This window comes from Triturus cristatus, chromosome 3_2, assembly GCF_964204655.1.
Source record: "Triturus cristatus chromosome 3_2, aTriCri1.1, whole genome shotgun sequence".
Lineage (NCBI taxonomy): Eukaryota > Metazoa > Chordata > Amphibia > Caudata > Salamandridae > Triturus > Triturus cristatus.
Window position 1 is genome coordinate 1,183,687,972 of NC_140584.1, and position 20,486 is coordinate 1,183,708,457.

Genomic DNA, 20,486 nt, shown 5'->3' on the forward strand with positions numbered 1-20,486 from the left:
GCTAGATCGTTTAGTAGACAGAGGTATCTAAGTAAAGGTTCGCCAACGCCTGAAACTTTCTTGTTGGCTAGAATCAGGCTGTTGAGTTCCCACCCGATCAATCTAGTTTTCTTACTTTCCCTTATAGGCTTTCCTAAGGGTCCTCTCACAGCCCAACTCTCTCCATAGCAGAAGCCTCTCAACTAGCCAGACTTTTGCTTATTCTGGCAGATGAGACGCAGCTTGATCAGGCTCGCACACATGGTCACTCCACCATCCGCACCTACCTTCACAAGGAGGGCAGCTGGACGGATTGCAACCAGTAAGAGTTTAATATGGCACAACTGTCAGTATAGTCTTTGGTGCATCTTCCGATATCAGAGCCCCGGACTGGTGGCGCTTTGCGATGGATTCCCATCTATTCCTACTTACTCAGCCAATACCATGATGTTGACTCTCCACTATCCTTCTCTGCCTAGATTAACACTACATAACAGCACTGATGCAAGACAACAGCTCAGGCTGCCATGGTACTCGGCAGGATCTTGCTAATTCTTTGTACTTTCACCTTTCCAATTATCTAGTAGAGAACTCTGCCAAACATCTTTTTCTAGAATTACTCTGCCACTCCCATGTTTCCAGAGGCTAAATGCACCTGTCGGCTTTGTGTGGAAAAGCTTTGCAATTTCAAGGCTCTCGGTGTAGCCAAAAGAAGTTTATAGTCTAGGCACCAGACAGCAGCGTTTAAAATTTGGTTCTATGCTAGCTTCCTCAAACTCTTCCTCTCTGGGCGTTCTTTATATTCCCAAGCTCCGCATGGGAGGCACGTCTTTCATCTCGCTACCCTCGAAGGCATTTAATAAACCCAATTTTTTTGTTCCAAGGTACCTATTTGTCTAGCTCAATGACGTGTGAACACATGAAATGACTTTCTAGCATTTCCATGAGGCCATAGAATAAAACAACTTCTGCGATACATCAACGAGACTAATCAAATAACCTTATTTCGCTAGTTGCATGTGGAGCCCACAGGCAAAAACTATCAGTGTAAATCACTGCCTGACCAAACTTCAGAACATGCATCTGGGGTCCAAAAGGGATGAATCGGTAGATTAAATAACTTAAAGGCATTTCTGTGGGGCCCACATATCATGGACGAACCGTATGTCAGGTTGTGTCTGTGGGACCAAAAAATGACATCAGAGGGGATCACACATACCTTAAGGATAGATCATAGGGACCCATCGGTAATACATCACAGAGGAAATCACTGAATAGCTGACAACAGGAGCACATTCAGGGGGACAACAAGCAATACATCAGAGGGGGTCAAACCTAACTTAAAGGCACACCTTGGTGCCCACAGGCAATTCATATGAGGGGATGGCATTAATTTAACAAAGTAGGCTGTGGTCACTGAATAAACTTATGCCTTTGCCTTTCTGGGGGAAGGAGAGTTCACAAGCAAAACAGCAAAGAGGATGACTGAATAACCTAATGTCAGGATATGTGGGGACCACAGAATATACACCAGAAGAGGGCTGTAGAATAACTTAACTTCAGGACCTTTCTAGTGTGCAAAACAAAGATAATTAGAGGGTATTGTTGAACATCCCAATTTCAGGACATGTCTACAGGCCCAGAGGTATACATCAGAGAAGATCATTGCATAAACTAATTACAGGACCTTTGTGGGGGGCTCACAGGCGACATGTTACAGGGGACAGTCAAATAACTTCAAGACATTTTTGTGGGGCCCACAGCGATACTTCAGGGAAAAAAAAAATCACTGAATTACATAATTTCAGGATCAGTTCGTAGGTTCTGCAGGAACAGGTAGGTTCATTCGAATTAAAGTCTACAGGGACAGTGAAAAGGTCAAAATCAAAACAAACATCCGCGTGATCTTGAGTAGTACAACTACAGGGTACCGCCGGTTTTTACAGCAACCCAACTAAGCACATATTGTTTAGTGTCCATGAAACATCGCAGCTCCTACAGTAGGGATCCAGCATGTACATACATATCCAGTGCACAGTGTCAGACTGGACACACAACTGGTCTTCGAAGTCAGTGTTTGATGTAACAACTGTCAACCTCTTGACGAAAAATTCAAGTGAAGTCAGGAGAATAAGGGGTGAGCCAATTAAGGTGATTGCAGAATTAAATATTTCTTTGGAGGGTAATATTGGTTTGCTAAGCAGGTGACCCATTACACTCTATGGTTTGTGAGGCGGATGAACAGAAGTAGAAAGAATGTGACACCTGCCAAATATGGCCGAGTTGACAACTACCTGTTGCTCGAGTCCCTTCTCTCAGTAACAGAGGGATTTGGATGTCCCGTCGTCCTCATTTCTCCAGGCTCTTGTATGTATGTCCCTCTCCAAAGACGCACGTCTCTACTGAACCTTCTTCCAAAGCAGCTTCCTGCTTTCTGTACTGTCTCTAACGAACTTAAAGCTGTTGTCATCGAGGGCTCCCAGCCCCTCTCTCTTGAGTCCACCATTGTCCTTCCCAGACATCTGCCCTCTTATGTGACCAACCTCAGGGCAACTGTCTACCGCTTTATCCCCCTTCCCTACCTGTTCACGTTCCCCACCCAAGTCCATTACTGTGCCTTTGCTTTGATCTAGGCGTCACCTCTCCTTTCCTCGGACTACTCTCCAGTCCTACTCTCTCACCAATTGCTGCCAAGTGAATCAACTTGTGACGCTTTGAACAAGTCCTATTTTTCAGTTTGCACATTTACGTTTCTAAGTTTATGCTCATACTAGTGAAAACGAAAACTACAGTTTCCAGAACGTGCAACACTTGTTGAAAATACCAGCAGTGGCAATGACAACCACTTGCCAGCCATGTGCGACAATGAAAGTGTCGTTCAGTAATGTTGCTCAAGTAAAGTGCTATAATTCATTCGGGTCGAGTTCGCGCTATATAAAACTGCAAAATAACCGACCCACTGTACACCGCTGTCCTCTGCTGTCTCACCCCCCTCCCCGTCCCTTTCCCTTACCCCTGCTTTCCCCTATTTTACACCCCTTGCATCTACCAACGACTCACCAGTCTGGTATCTTAGCCAAGAGCACAATGCATTCTGGGACTTTTAGTTCTCACCGAAGCTGCAATAGCTCTCCCAGCGCTCGGAGTTCCGCTGTTTAACAGTTAGGAGTAGCTCACTCCCTCCAAAGACCCAAGTCATTCTCGGCCCCAGCCTAAAACCTTAAACTTTTTCAGCTCAATAGCACAGCAACTGAACAGAAGGGAACTGAAAATTAACTGCCTTACTGCTGATTTCCTTTACTTACAACAAGATCTTCTCAACAGGACCAAGCCGCCATGCTCCCTATCCCCGGGTAGATTTCCTCCCACCCCACTCAATACCGCTCCCTTGGCCCCACAGTGCACCCCTCGACCCTCCAGTCCGTAGGCGAGTCAGGCACTTCGACCCAACCGGGATCGCCAACCCTTTTCGATACCGAAACCTGATGAGATCAACGATTCTTACCTCGCTTTGAACCAGAAGACAGCCCCTTTCCCCATCCCGGTTATTAGCGGCACTAACAGAATCCCTAAAAATGTCCACTCGCCTAGACCTCCTGCTCAATACTCCTCTATCCACCTTACTCCCCCCCATCATCTAGGCTCCCCGTCCTCTCTCTAGCATGCTCCTCAACTGCACATCAGCAGTACAACACCCCACAGACATTGCTGAAGCTCTACTCGCTGAAGAAATTGACATCGCTTTCCTCACTGAATCCTGGCTCAATGTCCACTCCACCCCCATTCTTGACATTCTCACCCCTCCAGGGTACACCATCATCAGACAAGACAGACCGATCAAAACGGGGGAGGGCTAGCCATCATCCACAAGGCAGGATTACAGATTACCAAACTTAAACCTGCAGAATAATTATCGTTTGAATACCTGGGTGTAGAACTCACTACCAAGGGCACCTCACCCATCAATTTCCACACCATCTACCATCCTCCTGGAGAGCGTACCCTTTTCCCCGAAGAACTAACAGACCTAATATCACGGTTCTCCATGACAGACACTAAAGACGTGTTCCTGGGTCCTCAATATCCACTGGAACGACCCAGAAGACTCCACTACCCAGAACCTATAATATATAACCTCAAACAACTATGCAATAAACCAACTCACTTCAAAGGTACAACACTGGATGCGATCATTACCAACAATGATCTGGTCTCTCTCAGAGCGATTTCTCCCATTGACTGGTCCGACCATCACCTCATTCTGTTCAAGATTGATGCACTTGTCTTCCACCAACCTATTTGTGATGACAAACCTAAACACTGGACCAGAAATATCAAAGCAATCCCTTTATCCGAACTTGAACCCAGGATTCATGCCCATCTTCAACTCCAACCCTCATCATTGACGGCTGATAACCTCACTACACACTAACTCAAAAATGACAGAGGTTCTAGACCAAGTAGCTCCTCTCAAACTCAAACAATTGAGGCGAACCAAATCTAAACCCTGGTTTAACATGGATCTGAATGAGGAAAGGCGTCAACTCAGACAAACGGAAAGGTCTTGGAGACTAAACCCCTCGCGCAACTTAGATCTGCTCGGCAAGCATACAAAAAACATATATTCAGTGAAAAGGCGACTTTCTTCCGCAGCCAACTAGATCTGGCGAAAAACAGACCGAGAGAACTCTTCAACATTGTCAAAAGCCAAACTAACTGCACTCCCTCTCAAGAAATCAAAGCCACCAATGAGCGTTGTGAAGAAATTGCCACCTTCTTCACTAATAAAGTCTCGAAAATTGATCATTCATTCATCCAAACCTCTAACCCTCCTTCCCTCTTAACCTGCCCCACTCTAACCACCCCTGATCATTCAGAAAGAGTTCTTACCAAGGACAATCAGGTCTGCCTCCAGCTAAAAAACAATGCGCATTGGTCCGACTTTGAGCTAATGTCGGAAAATGAGGTTTTCAGTATAATTTATAACCTAAAACCTTCCTCCCACACTATGGACCCCATCCCATCCACAATAATAGAACTTAGCCACACCATTTCCCCTTTCTGGACAAAAATAATCAACGCCTCTCTCACCTCAGGCTGTGTCCCAGACTCCCTTCAACTTGGACAAATAACACCCATTCTCAAAAAACCCGGGGCCGACCCTAATGATCTCAATAACCTCAGACCTATCTCCAACCTCCCATTCCTTTCAAAAACATTGGAGAAATGCGTTCTCCACCAACTCAAACACATTGATGAGTTCAACCTCCTCGACACCTTTCAATCAGGATTCAGGAAAGGCTGTAGCACGGAAACCGCTATGCCCAACGTCCGACGATATTCACAAGGCTTTAGATGAAGGTGATGCCTGCCTACTCATCCTTATTGAACTATCTGCGGCATTCGACACAGTAAATCATCCAGCGCTTCTGGAGACCTTGTCGAAGCACTCCGGCATCAATGGCACAGTACTAAAATGGTTCACCTCCTTCCTACAAACCCGGCTCACAACAAATTAAAATCAACTCCGGTCTCTCGAAGCCAACAAAAGTCACAATTGGGGTCCCGCAAGGCTCGATCCTCTCCCCGGCCCTCTTCAATCTTTTCATGGAGCCCCTCACAATCATCTTGAAAAAAGCTAGAGTGAATTACCACCTTTACGCTGATGACATCCAAATCTATTTCAAAATCAAGTCTGCCAGCGACATCCAACACCTCAATGCCACTCTAACCAAGATCCAAACTTGGTTCAACGCTAACCACCTAAAGCTCAACCCAGATAAAAACAGAACTAATCCTATTCTCTCTAAAAACGCACCCATCGTCCAATCCAAGAGTGGCTCAAGAATCTGGTTGCCCTAAACTGCCCCATCGTCCTATCCGACTCAGTTAAGTCTCTAGGCATCACCCTTGACAAGAACTTATCTTTGGAGGCCCACATCAAATACTCTGCAAAAAGTGCTCTTTTCTCTCCAAAACACCTCAAGAAATTGAAACCTTTTCTTATCCAAGATGACCTCAAGACAGTAGTCCAATCCCTAGTTCTCTCTAAAATCGACTACGGGAACGCCATCCTAACAGGGACTCCAAAAGCTCCCCAAGCCCCTCTAAGGGCAGTGTTGAACATGGCCGCTCGACTCGTATCTGGAGTAAAAAGATCTGATCACATCACCAGCTCTCAACTCCCTCAACTGGCTTCCCATGGAAGAGAGGTGTATTTACAAACTGGCCTGCATCACACACAAAACCCTTCACTCTCCGGCCCCTAACTACCTGAACAACAAACTAGTAAGAGCAGGTCAATCCAGAACGCTGAGAAGCTCCAACTCACTCCTTCTTATTCCTCCGAAACTGAAAAAGAAAACCGATCGTTCTCTGGCAACGCTCCCAGGATGTGGAACGCTCTCCCTAGAGTCCTCAGATGCAACCCCTTCTTCTCCCGTTTCAAAAGGGACCTGTGCAGTAAGGGAGGATTAGGAAATCCAATAAAAGAAAATCCACAGAAGTTAAGTTTAAATAGGAGTAAGGACCCACAACCTTCTTCTCCAGTTTCCTAGTCCGTTTTGCCCACAGTCAAACACCAACATGCCCACAATAACATTTCAACACTAGCATTCCTTAAAGCTACATCCCTGAAATTTACGTTCTACGTTTTAAAGACATGTCATGAAATAAATAATACATTTCCATACATTACACATCCCCCTTTCCATAAATTAAATTAATAAATAGATAAAAGAAATATATATATATATATATATATATATATTACCTACTGGCGGTCGCCAGTAGGTAGTTATAGTTAGAACCCTGTTTCCATAGGAAATCCGCAACATTCTATTTTGAATAACTTTGGCGCCGGTCGACGAATCCTCGCGAATTTCTCAAAATAGGTGGGGCGCTACGCTCCGCTCCTACCCTGAAAGTCTCGGGGGGATTCGTCAAGCGGGGGCTGAGATAAAAGGGGGGTCCCAAAACGCGTTTTTCCCATGCATTTTTCCATAGGACCTTTAGACAGGGCTACAGCCCGAACGGCTGAACAGAATTACTAGAAATTTGGCAGAGAGGTAGTCCTCAGGTCAAGGAAGTGCCTTTTGTAGGTTTGGTGTAAATCTGTTCAGTAGATTCTGAGAAAATAGCCTTTAAATCAATATATATATCTGAGCCAGCTTACGGTACGCTTACCGTAAGCTTACCGTACGCGTACGGTGGCGTGCGCGAGCGCGATTCTGATTGGCTGTTACATCTAAGTAAACATTCGAATCGGTCGAAACCAGGAAGCGGCGGCCGCCATTTTCTCTCTCGCACTCTGAGGGGGGGGGGGGGGGGGGGGGCTGTAAACAAAGGCAAAAAACATATAAAGGGGCTGTTTAGACAGCGCCCATGCACATAGCCATGTTAGTTGAGTCCTCAAAGATCCCCCAAGGCCAAAAACGGTAAATTTTTATTTTTTGAAAATTTCGCCGATTACGCTTACCGTACGCGTACGGTGCGCTTACGCTAAAAATTTTAATAAAAAAAAAAAACTCTGTGCATGGCATATTATTGTCATCACTTACAAATTACATTTAACAGATTACCTATCACAAGGAAGCGCATAATATGTCCTCCATGTGCGCACGGTGCGTAACGTGGGCACGCGGTGCGCGTAGCGCACCGCGTGCCCACCTTGCGTGTACGGCACTAACTGCGTAAAGTGGGCGCGCGGTGCGCGAAGCGCACCGCGTGCTCACTGTGCGCGCACGGTGCGCGAAGCGCACCGTGCGCGCACGGAACGAACTGCGTTAAGTGGGCGTGCACGCCACGAATGGCGTAAAGTAACTTAGCATTTAAAAAACCGTACAAATTCACTGAAAAAACCATAGGTTTCACACACGTTATAGTTAGGAATTAGCATTTAAAAAACCTTGCTAATTCAATGAAAAAACCATAGGTTTCACACATGTTATAGTTAGCTGGAAATTTTACTGATAAAAAACCAATGAAATTCCCCCGTTATAGTTACTGTAGGCAACTATAACTCACGCGACCGCAATCCTCTGCTGATGACATATGTGTCTTTATGAAAAAAAAATATTTGTAATATATGTATAGCTAAAATTTAATGGAAGAAGACATGGGCAAATAAGTGTCTAAATACAGTATTAGCATCAGCAGAGGATTGCGGTCGCGTGAGTTATAGTTGCCTACAGTAACTATAACGGGGGAATTTCATTGGTTTTTTATCAGTAAAATTTCCAGCTAACTATAACATGTGTGAAACCTATGGTTTTTTCATTGAATTAGCAAGGTTTTTTAAATGCTAATTCCTAACTATAACGTGTGTGAAACCTATGGTTTTTTCAGTGAATATATATATATATATATATATATATATATATATATATATATATATATTACCTACTGGCGGTCGCCAGTAGGTAGTTATAGTTAGGACCCCTTTTCCATAGGAAATCCGCAACATTCTATTTTGAATAACTTTGGCGCCTGTCGATGAATCCTCGCGAATTTCTCAAAATAGGTGGGGCGCTACGCTCCGCTCCTACCCTGAAAGTCTCGGGGGGATTCGTCAAGCGGGGGCTGAGATAAAAGGGGGGTCCCAAAACGCGTTTTTCCCATGCATTTTTCCATAGGACCTTTAGAACGAGCTACAGCCCGAACGGCTGAACAGAATTACTAGAAATTTGGCAGAGAGGTAGTCCCTATGTCAAGGAAGTGCCTTTTGTAGGTTTGGTGTAAATCTGTTCAGTAGATTCTGAGAAAATAGCCTTTAAATCAATATATATATCTGAGCCCGCTTACGGTACGCTTACCGTACGCTTACCGTACGCGTACGGTGGCGTGCGCGATTCTGATTGGCTCTTAGATCTTAGTAAACATTCGAATCGGCCGAAACCAGGAAGCGGCGTCCGCCATTTTGTCTCTCGCACTGAGTGTTATTTATCAAACATGATGCCCAAAAACATGTTACGGGGCTGTTTTGACAACTCCCTCCCACATAGTCATGTTGAGGGAGTCCCCAAACATCCCCCAAGAGCAAAAACGGTTTTATTTTTTTTTCGGCAATTTCGCCGAGTACGCTTACCGTACGCTTACCGTAAGCGTACGGTAAAAAATAGAAATAAAAAAAACACTATCCACACTTACCCCACCCCCTGTGCTTTTGGTGGCCGTAGGCCACCAAATGTACAGGGCTTATTACATCAGTAAAAAAACTATATTTTGGCAACATGAAATTATAAAATCGAAATAAAAAAAACACTATCCACATTGACCCCACCCCCTGTGCTTTTGGTGGCCGAAGGCCACCAAATGTACAGGGCTTATTAAAGTTGATAAAAACCGTGCACGGAACGCACTGCGTTAAGTGGGCGCGCACGCCTCGAATGGCGTAAAGTAACTTAGCATTTAAAAAACCGTACAAATTCACTGAAAAAACCATAGGTTTCACACACGTTATAGTTAGGAATTAGCATTTAAAAAACCTTGCAAATTCACTGAAAAAACCATAGGTTTCACACATGTTATAGTTAGCGGAAATTTTACTGATAAAAAACCAATGAAATTGCCCCGTTATAGTTAGTGCTGGCAACTATAACTCACGCGACCGCAATCTTCTGCTGATGACATATGTGTCTTTATAAAAAAAAATATTTGTAATATATGTATAGCTAAAAATGTATGGAAGAAGACATGGGCAAATAAGTGTCTAAATACAGTATTAGCATCAGCAGAGGATTGCGGTCGCGTGAGTTATAGTTGCCAGCACTAACTATAACGGGGCAATTTCATTGGTTTTTTATCAGTAAAATTTCCGCTAACTATAACATGTGTGAAACCTATGGTTTTTTCAGTGAATATATATATATATATATATATATATATATATATATATATATATATATATATATATATATACACACACACACACACATATACATACATATACATACACAATCACATCAATAATATACATAGTCTCTAGAATGGATAGGAGCAGATCTTATTCTCGCACTACTCCTTATAGAATTGTCTCCACTTCCTCCTGGAATAAAATCAGATGGTAAAGAAAAAGCAGCTGTATTTTCAACATGCACAACAAAATCACCTCTATCTAACTTATCACTCAAATGAATCTGCGTACTTCCCTTGTTCCCAGAAGGTAATGAAGTTTGCAAACCACCGCTAAGATCGGCATGTGTATGGGCATCTAAATCAAACCAGTCCAGCTTTGCATTACCAAAATGTGCATTTACTCTCTGTGAAATGATCCTAGCTTGCTTAGGAGTTACCTTAACTAGAGAACTGCAATTCCACCATCCTCTATTGTGTAATAAAACTTCTGTCCTATTGATTCTTACAACTTTTACAGGTTCTGAGAATTTTGACTGACCCTTGCTGACTATTTGTTTTTTTTAATCAGAACCCAATCACCTTTATTCAAAGTTCCTTCCTTCACATGCATTGTGGAATCATAATTCTTTTTAGAACAATTTTGTTTTTCCCGGACATGTTCTCCGAGACCTTGCAAATCTATTTTGTGGTAACGTTCAACTTTGTCCAATAACCACGTTGGACTAATAGGTTTTCTCCCTCTTAACAAAACAAAAGGAGCTACATCAGTGGTACTCTGATGAGTAATATTATAATTCCAGACCTTAAAATGTAAATAATCTTTCACATCAAGGTTGTTAGCAACTGCTGTTTGAACCCCTTCTTTAATCAACCCATTAGCTCTTTCAACTAAACCGTTAGCAGCTAGACTATATAACGGTACTCTTACGTGTTTCACATCATTTTTATCAAGAAAATTGATGCCCTGCTCAGAGACAAAATGGGAACCATTATCAGTAACAATTTCCTTAACTCTTCCTTCAATATAAAATAGATGTTTCAACAAGCTTTTACAATGCAATGGTCTCGGCATTGTTAAAGTTAGAGCTATTGGCATTGCTCATGACATTATTTTTAGGTCTCGCCTGACCCAGCGCATGCGCTGGTCTGGCGAGACTTATTGAGAGGGCTCCAAAAAGTGCTACGAGGCCAGCCTACAGCTACAGTGCATGTGCGCAGGTGGCGCTTTACCGCGATTACTTTCGCGGCCGCAGGGCCGCTTTGCATAGCCAATAGATCTCGCTTTTGGGACCTTATAAGTATTTAGTTATGCAAGAGTTGCATGGCTAAACACTTATAAGGTCCCAAAGGCGAGACCTATTGGCTATGCCAATGCTTGTTATTTATGTTTTTGTTTTTAAAACATTTAAAGAAACGGCATTGTTATTTACGTCAATCCCATTCTGCTGACTAGATGACAAGGCGTCACCCTGTTCCGCACAATGATGTGTATGAAACCGGACGTACTTACTTGGACTGCTTCACAGCACTAGAATATGAATGAGGAAAATAAGGTTCTGATAATCTAGGGGTTGAGGCAAGTTGGGTGCTTAGGTTGGGCCGAAATCTGATGTGTTTTTTGGGCCATTCCAACAACGATTTTAGACTGTTAAATGCCTGTTGAGAAAAGTTATATTTTCTGGAGTTTGTTGAGCTTAAAGTGACCAAGGTTCCATACGGACTTTCCGTAAGGTTGTGGCTGAACAAAGTTTACCTCACCCGCCCCCTCCCCCACCCACCACCTTCAAACAGAAGGATCTTCCACTGTACTATTGTCTCTTAACATACCATGTAGGTGAGTGAAGATAGGAAGGAAAGGGTAAAGACTGATTTTTGGGGGGCCTCTAGAGGCACTCAAGTTAGTGTAGTCAATTACAGAGCCCTGTTTTCAACCTGTCTTTGGTGCCCTCTGAGCAATTGGTCCCAAACTAGCTGCATCAGTTGACGAAATGGGCCATATCAAGTTTTCACTCAGGAATCAAGTATAATTTTTGCAGTACAATTTTTATTTAAATGTGGATGTCCAATGCCACTCTACTCAGTGCCCCGCCACTCCACAGACCACAATGCTGCTTCACTGCACTCCATTATAATTTTATTTATATAACACTACCCCTGACAAGGCATTGAAGAGCTTTGTTTTATGTCACTCTACTCTTGGTGCTATTCAACTCCGTGCCACTACGCCGCACAACGTCACTTCACGCTATACAATGTCACTTCCCTGTACTCAATTCTGCGCCATGGCGGAGCGAAGTGATGGGTGCAGAAGGGTCCCTAGAGGGCACACCGGAAGGGTCAGGCTGCGAGGTAGGCAGAAGTGGAGACCACTGATTAACAGAAGACATGGGGTGGTATAAAAAGCACCCTACTGCGTGCCCCCAGTGAACTAACCGTGCACTACAATAAAATCACCACCGCCACTGCACATGCTCCATCATCTCGCCTCGAGTGTGGAGAAATCATCCTGTTCCACACAGGAGACTCGCCAACACACCAACAAATTCTAGGTTGATTTATGCCGTGAAACTATAACAGTTAAAAGAAGTTAAATCGAAGGGGTTCCCAACCCCAAAGCTGCTATTTGAATTATAAAAGTATGCCTAAACCTAGCTCAAATCCCCGGCACCTAAAGCTTAATTTGTAAAAGAATGAGTGCTGGAGCTCAAAGTTCTCCACTGGTGCTGCTATTAGTAACATGGGCACCAAGACCGCGTAGTCTTGAATTCACCTCAGGCCTCTTCAATCCATGGCCTGACACTTGCTGCCCTTTTATCTCACTCTTACCGAGCCCTGCTTTATTCCTATGTGCCGCCTTTCCCTGTCTCTCCCGTTTGTGTGTTTTTATTTCTCTTGCTCACAGTTCGTATCAAATGAGGAAAAGTCAGTGTTGGTGCCGAAAAGAGTGCTGGTGGGATCTACCGGCAACCACCGGCGAAAATTAAGCAGTGCCTGCATCAACTATCTTTCCGATTGGCGTTGCACATAGAGCATTATTTTATCACGTCCATTTTCCATTTTGTAATAAAACTGAAGCAGATTGGTTCCCTGGGATGGTGGGTGTGCACAAGCATCACAGGTGTCTCAGCAAAGGATTAGGGAACTGCGGAACAAGTCGAAAGGTTAAGCTGGTGGAAACTCCGTGCGTGGTGCACCTACTCAAAGCACAGGAAGTGGACGGAGAAGCAGAAGTCAGCTCGGCTCAGAGTGATTCTACATAGGTAACTTCCGGTGGACCTGTGCATTACGCGCGCCCCATATGGAGAAGTACCCGGAAGTCTGAGCTTGGCCCGGGTTGTGTGACGTGGCTGCGAGGTTCAAGGTGTTTGTAATGGCCCGCTTTTCGGATTCTAACTAATGTTAGACTTATGAGTCCTATGACACTTTGGCTGACTAGAAAGCATGTGAAATGGCTACATGCTAGATTCCTTTTGTGACATCCGCAGCCTGGTGGGTGACCAGTCATTTTATAAGCCCATCTGCCTCCCCATCTCACCTGGAGTCGAACTTGCTGCCATCCGGGAAGGTGCCGCGGTAGTGGTAGCGCACGAAGTCGCGGACTGTGACCTCGCGGGGGCAGACATCGGGCTCCACATACACGTCGTCCAGCGGCACTGGCGGCACGTTATTGCAGGCCACCATGCTCATCAACAGACAGACCGTCTGCAACCAGGCTAGGGCCTGCCACCAGCACCGGCTGCTGCAGGACACGGCCTGGCGCAGAGGAATGGGCACTGGGGGCTGAGAAGAAAGCAAGCCCGAGGGGGAAGGGCAGTGCTGGGGAAAATCTGGGAAGGCGAACAAGGAGAGCAGCCCCTGAGCTGCGGAGAAAAGGGATCAGAGGAGCGGTGGCGTGAAAGAAGGGCGCAGGAAAGAGGTACTAAATGAGAGAAGCACAGCCGTCAAAGCAGGATGCTGCAAGCGGTAACCCGGCTGCTATTTGTGGCAACAAGCTCCTCTTGTTTTCAAAGCGCATCTTGAGGATGGACGGGGATGATGCCATGACCACCACCATCTTTCTCAGAGGTCAAGCAGAAATGCCTCAGAGAAACGCAGCGTCATGTTCGGATTCGGGGGCGTGGTTTTCTTTCTCTCCTCTTCCCATTGGCTGGAATGTTTACATTCCAGAGGAGAGAAAGAAACTAAAAAACACCCCCCCCCCCCCTGAATCCGAAAAAGACAGGGCTTAAATTGACAGACGCCCCTCTCCTCCAATGGCTGGCCTCCGTTTAGGAAGCCAAACAATGGAGAAGAGGGGCGGGTTCAAGCCCCACTACTAGAAAACATTAAATCTCGCGAGCGAGACTGCTCAAGCGCAGCCTTCGCTAGCCGAGACCTAAAAATGATATTACAGAAGAAGAATCAGTACAACTCACAAAAGAAAAATACAACCACTTCGAATAGTAATCCATTGCCACTATCAAAAATCTTTTATCGCAACTAACAACATTAATGGGACCCGAGAAATCTAACCCAATCTTCTCCCAAGCATTGTTAGGCAAACTAACTGGACATAATGGAGCAGTTGAGGTCTTCCAATGTTTGTCCGAGCACAAACATTAAGCGCAAGATTCCACATATCTTTTGACTTGACCATCAATACCTGGCCACTAATAGATCCGTTTAATTTTCTTTGCAGTAGCAGAAATTCCTAAATGTCCCTCATGTGCTAAGGCAATGATCTTAGACCGCAGATTACTAGGAGGAACAAATAAATCTCGTCTAACCAAGATATCATCAACTACAGACAACTCTGATGAAAGCACCTTACGTCCATGGACATACACTTATCACCTGGCCACCCACTAATTAGAAATGTCTTCACTTGGACCATGCATTCATCTTTATCACAATTTTCTAACCATTCTTTCTCTGAAATCTTAAACTGTTCATTTATGTCACCAATTGTGAAAACATACTCCACATCTTCCCATTTTTTTTGCTGTCGTCCTCAACACTATCGCCTTCAACTGGTAAACGTGATAAGCAATCAGCTCGAACATTCTTTCCTCCTGGAATGTATTTTATGTCAAAGTTAAATTCCTGTAACCTTGCCAACAATCTTATCAATCTTGATGAGGCTTCATTTGAACAACTATCGCCTAACATGTATATTAGGGGTTTATGATCAGTATGTAATTCGAATTTGGTTCCCCAAATATACATTTCAAATTTCTCTGAAGCCCATGAACAAGCTAGTGCTTCACGTTCAATTGTACTATAGTTTTTCTCTGCCACATTCAATGTACGTGAAGCAAAGGCAATAGTCCACTCTTGACCTGCAATTATTTGGCTAAGGACTACCCCTAAACCACTAGCATCTACAGTAATTATGCATTTCGCACCATATGTAAAGGGCTTAGGGGCAGAAGTGATTAAATGTTTTACTGATTCGAAAGCTTGCTGACAATCCTTGGACCATATAAACTTCTCATTTTTCTTTAAAAGATTCCTTAAAGGTTGCACAATAACCGCATAACCCTGAACAAAACATGCTTAGTATAAATAATACATTTCCATATATTACAACCTGAAAATCCATCTCCTTAACAAATACTTTCCTGACCAACGTCAACTAGCCTAGACTTCAATATCCAGAGTTTACTCCTCTCCTCTTGACACTCAAGGATAGTTGGTGACCGGACTGTGTTAACCACCTTATCTTCCATGCTGTATTTTTTTTATCCCTGGTTTTGTTTCCTTACTGCCTGCCTACTATGTAATGCAATTTCCATCTGTTTTTCTTTACAGTATGTTATGTAAAGCGCTTTGATACCTACGGGTCAAGCTAGCGCTATATAAAACTTTTGAAATAGAGAATAAATAGCTACAGATGTCACAAAGAGGGGAGAGGGGGTCCCTGGGTGGCTGCGCCTCACACCCCTTCTATCCTCCCAGACCCCAACTAGCTTCCAATCCCTGCTCTCCACCGCCCGGCCTCTCCGGTTCCGGCCGGCGGTCCCCCTCACCACTTAACCTCTAGTCCCCTAGAGACGGTTCTCGTGCAGGGGCTCTCCCCCTCACCTCCTGGCGGCCCTTCCCCACTTTGGGGTCACTCACCGGGAAGTCTCTGAAGCCGTCCGGCAGCTGAAAGCCGCGGTCCCCCTCGCCCTCCTCCGGCTCCGGGCGCCACAGCCGGGCCATCCTCCCTCCCGCTCGTCTGGGGCCTCTAGGGCGCGCTCGATCCCCGGCCTCACGTAGCTCCTAGTCCGGCTCCGCGCGCTTCTCGTGTGACTCTGGCTCTACTCGAGTCCCGTTGAGGGCCTGCTTGGGCCGCGCTTCGGGGTGTGTTTGTTGCGTGTGCCTCCGGAGCGGGAGGGAGACGGCGGCAGCGGCTCTCGGTCCCTCCCCTTCGGCTGCCCTCCTCTGGGCGGGTCAGTGCCTCCCTTCGCCCCTCACAGGGCGGGCCCGTCACCCCCGCATCACAAGCGCCGGGCCTGCCTCCAGGGTCGGCACAAGCGGTCGGGAGTCAGGCAGGTGTGAGACGCCTTCACTTCTGTGGACACATTCGGATATTGGAGCAGAGGGAGGGATTTGGTCTACAAACGACCATGGAGTAAAGTTTGGGTTCTAGTAAATGGACATCGTATAAGAGCAATAATTTACTTTAGTTTTCCTTTGCACCCTGTTGTAAAGTAGTGAGCCAAAGGCCCACATACTTGAAAAACAAGCATTGGCAAAGCCAATAGGTCTCGCCTTTGGGACTTATTCGCTCTGTCGATGTTTTAGCCAAGCGGATGCTTCTTTTCTTTGTAGTTGAATACCTTTAACATTTCTGCAAAACACCACACCCTGCTGCACGCTTCACAATCCAAACATGCAAGGTAAAGGAAACCGGAAGCATCTGAGTACATTCAAGTGTTTAGCTCAATCCTAGGAAGTTGACATCTACCAACATATTTTGTCTGTAAATTAATATATATTTGAGTTAACAAATCTAGCCTCGGGACAGGAGCACTTCGTGGGATGGCGCTGATGCGAAGGAGAAACACCGGCGAAATCAGGTAACTGATTGTAAGACCTTAGCAGAGGAATTATGTGCTGGTAGATGCTTTAAGAATCTTGATGATGACGGACAGGGAGCAATAGTTAGAGCTGTCAATGAGAAATAGTGGAGCAAAGTTTTGGGAATTGCATTGGTCACATGGCAATTTGGGGGTTCCGGTACTGATATTTTGGGGGAGATTCAAAGAGATGAGGGTAATAATACGTATGAGTTTACACTCGGCAGCTTCGCTACCGGATCTTACCACCAATTCTCTCTCAGCCGGTGAAGCTTTTTTGACTCGCTCCTGGGGCCTCCTCCCAGTCACGGGCTGAGCCTTCCGTCGCCTATTCGCTTTCTCGCGCACACACGGAATGGGTGCTGCAATGGCGGAGCCAAAGGGGGGAAGCGGAACCACTACGGCGACAACCCAACGAGCAGGAGAGGGCAGGGGCATACTAAGCGGCAGAACAGGGACGCCCAGTACGCTCAGGGGCAGTACAAGCGGAGATAAGGGAGGGCAGCACAGGCAAGCAACAGACGATCCTGTGCACGCACGCAATAGACAGCAGCAGGAGGTGCAGAGAAGGCGTCTACCTGCAGATATAAATATTGAACAAGATTCAACTGCATTGCAAAACGAGCAGATACAAAAAAGCAAAAGCACAGCGATGTGCGCTTAGGAATGTCACTGCCACCCTGCGAGTCGCTGCTCGCTTCCGCAAGCAGAACGCTGTGGGAGTGAACATTTGCCAAAAAGGTGGGACATGCATCCATCCGCCTTTAGCCATTTGCAGGCTACAATAAGAAAATGACACAGGCAACAGCCAACCAAATGCGTGGGTGGAGTCAGACCCACACAGAAAAGATTAGACTGATTACAAGAAGCCTCGCAGAGCAGCGCATGTGCGCTAGCTCAGGCTCGACCTAAAAACTGAAAAGCGAACAAATTTCCAGTACCATGATATTATCACACTAATTAAAGCTCGTACAGGCTCTGACTGCTGTAAGGAAGGGCCTTTGCAAGTGTCTGATCTCCCCATACCCACTTGTGACACAGAGGTCCTGTACCACTGCACAGTCCCCAGCATCGCCGTGCATGAACTCTCAGTACTGTACATAGTGGTGAGACGATAAAGGGCCCCAGAGCACGTGACTGTCAGTACTGTACATCGTGGTGAGACAATAAAGGGCTCCAGAGCGCGTGACTCTCAGTACTGTACATAGTGGCGCGACAATAACGGGGCTCCAGAGCGCGTGACTCAGCACTGTACATAGTGGTGAGGCAATAAATGGCTCCAGAGCGCATGAACTATCAGTACTGTACATAGTGGCGAGACAATAAAGGGCTCCAGAGCGCGTGACTCTCAGTATTGTACATAGTGGCAAGACAATACAGGGCTCCGGAGTGTGTGACTCTTAGTACTGTACATAGTGGCGAGACAATAAAGGGCTCTAGAGCGCGTGACTCTCAGTACTGTACATAGTGGCGAGACAATAAAGGGCTCCAGAGCGCGTGACTCTTAGTACTGTACATAGTGGCGAGACAATAAAGGGCTCCAGAGCGTGTGACTCTCAGTATTGTACATAGTGGCAAGACAATACAGGGCTCCAGAGTGCGTGCCTCTTAGTACTGTACATAGTGGCAAGACAATATAGGGCTCTAGAGGGCATGACTCTCAGTACTGTACATAGTGGCGAGACAATAAAGGGCTCCAGAGCGCGTGACTCTCACTACTGTACATAGTGGCGAGACAATAAAGGGCTCCAGACCGCATGACTCTCAGTACTGTACATAGTGGTGGGACAAAGGGCTCCAGAGCACGTGACTCTCAGTACTGTACATAGTGGTGAGACGATAAAGGGCTCCAGAGCCTGTGACTCTCAGTACTGTTCATAGTGGCGAGACAATAAAGGCCACGTGGAGTTGGAATGCAGAGCACTGGAAGTGAGACAGAATGCAACCACGAACACACTTACAGCCCTTAAACAAAGAAATATATGGCTTTGATGAAAGGAAAGGCATTGTTAGACGTGTGGTATAAATCTGAGTTGAAAGGAATGACCAGTTTGTGTTTTGTAAATCACCCATTCGTGTTTGTCACAAACGACTAAGTCTAATTAAATGAAGCTGTTTTACTAAATGATTTACATGGTTCTGCACCTTTACAAGGAAAGATGTTTTAGTTTTGTTGTAGGTATGCTTTATCGTCTCTGGAGTCTAATTAATTGATATTACAGGAGAGGGGCAGTTAGCAACAAGCGCGCACGAAAAGCATTGGCCACGCGGGCACCGAAAGTGAAAGTGCATCGCGATTGCAATGCACTTAATTACCCATGACGGAGAAAAGACAGATGGCGGCTGCGCGTGTGCACGCTATCGTGAATGCAAGCTTGAGGCAGCCTCTGGTAGCACTTTGAAAACCCCCTTACTAAAAGTTGAGCAAGCAGCGCATGCGCTGCTCTAGGCTCAACCTAAAAATATGAACACAAACACAGTGGTATGTGGTACTGGAACCGGCCCAGGGCACGTGCGCCTGTTTTATTAGCAGAGTCACCAGTTCTGTGAGGCCTGTGATGGGTGGGTGTAAACCGTCGGTACTCACAAACATTTGCCTAGGGACCACAAAGTAGAGTTTGTGGTGTGAGTGAGGCACGCACTGATGCCAGCAGGGTTGCAGTAGGGGGTCTGGGTGGGTCAGAGATTCTGTGAGGAGGTCTAAATATATGTTAAATAAATGGGCAAGCATTTATTTGCAGGTTAATAAACGCTTGCACGTTTATTTAACATTTTTCCTGGATATTAGTGCTCAGCAACTAAACCACAGCTCATCTGCTATTCACCCTGGGCCGTATTATGAGTACAACTGGTGTAGAGTGTACATACAGCACATTCCTGAGCACTAGAAGGTGTCCAGCCAGACACTACATCCCTCCCAAACTTTATTGAAACATAGATAAACAAGTCCAACCTGTGGGAAAGAACGAACAAAAGAAACACAGCACCACTGAGTCTCTTCAGTCCATCTGCCTGCTAGTACTGGATCTCTTGACCACCTTTCCATGAGGTTTTAGTCTACCTCGATGTTGTAGTTCAGACCAGCCAGGTCTCTCAATGTTGGAGACTATGTGCATAGTTCAATGTGGGGTGCATCCGGAGCAGTCGTGGAGTCCAGTGTGGAGATCTCTTTGAAGGCGCTCAGGCTCCATGGACAGCCAACCTGTGAAGACAGAGGATGACATTGATGAATGGGAGTCTTCTTGAAGGCCTAAGTGCTTCCCAGTGCTCGCTGGTGCAGCAGTCTCAGACTTCTCTCTCATTCAAGGATTCCCCTCTCACAGGAATTTCCTTGAGGCCCCTTCGGCTGGTCTGCCACGGGACTGCGTGTACAATGCCAGCCTCTCGTAGGTGTCTCGTAGGTGCCAACAGGACCACATCCAAGTCACTCTTTCAGCCACGAAGGGTGGTTGTCTCAGGATCCTGTGTGCTCCGGCCAACAGACTCAAATGCATGGGCCTTCATCAGATAGTCTTTGGGTGACCAGTCTTCATCCACAACTTCAGTGCTTCCTGGTTCCTGTCATGGAGCTGCTGCAGACGCATCTCTCTTGTCGGGATTCCCTTCTCA

The 20,486-nt window shown here is 45.8% G+C and overlaps 1 protein-coding gene across 1 annotated transcript in view; it reads right to left on the bottom strand.

Annotated features, from left to right (window-relative positions):
• The window catches only part of CNPPD1 (cyclin Pas1/PHO80 domain containing 1), a 59,322-nt gene extending 42,963 nt beyond the window's left edge, over nt 1-16,359 (bottom strand). Inside the window, exon 1 of the mRNA XM_085650096.1 lies at nt 15,934-16,359. Within this exon, the coding sequence (XP_085506222.1) occupies nt 15,934-16,017 (84 nt within the window). The 5' untranslated portion in view covers nt 16,018-16,359. The remainder of the gene's footprint in view (nt 1-15,933) is intronic.
• Between the last annotated feature and the right edge of the window lie 4,127 nt (nt 16,360-20,486).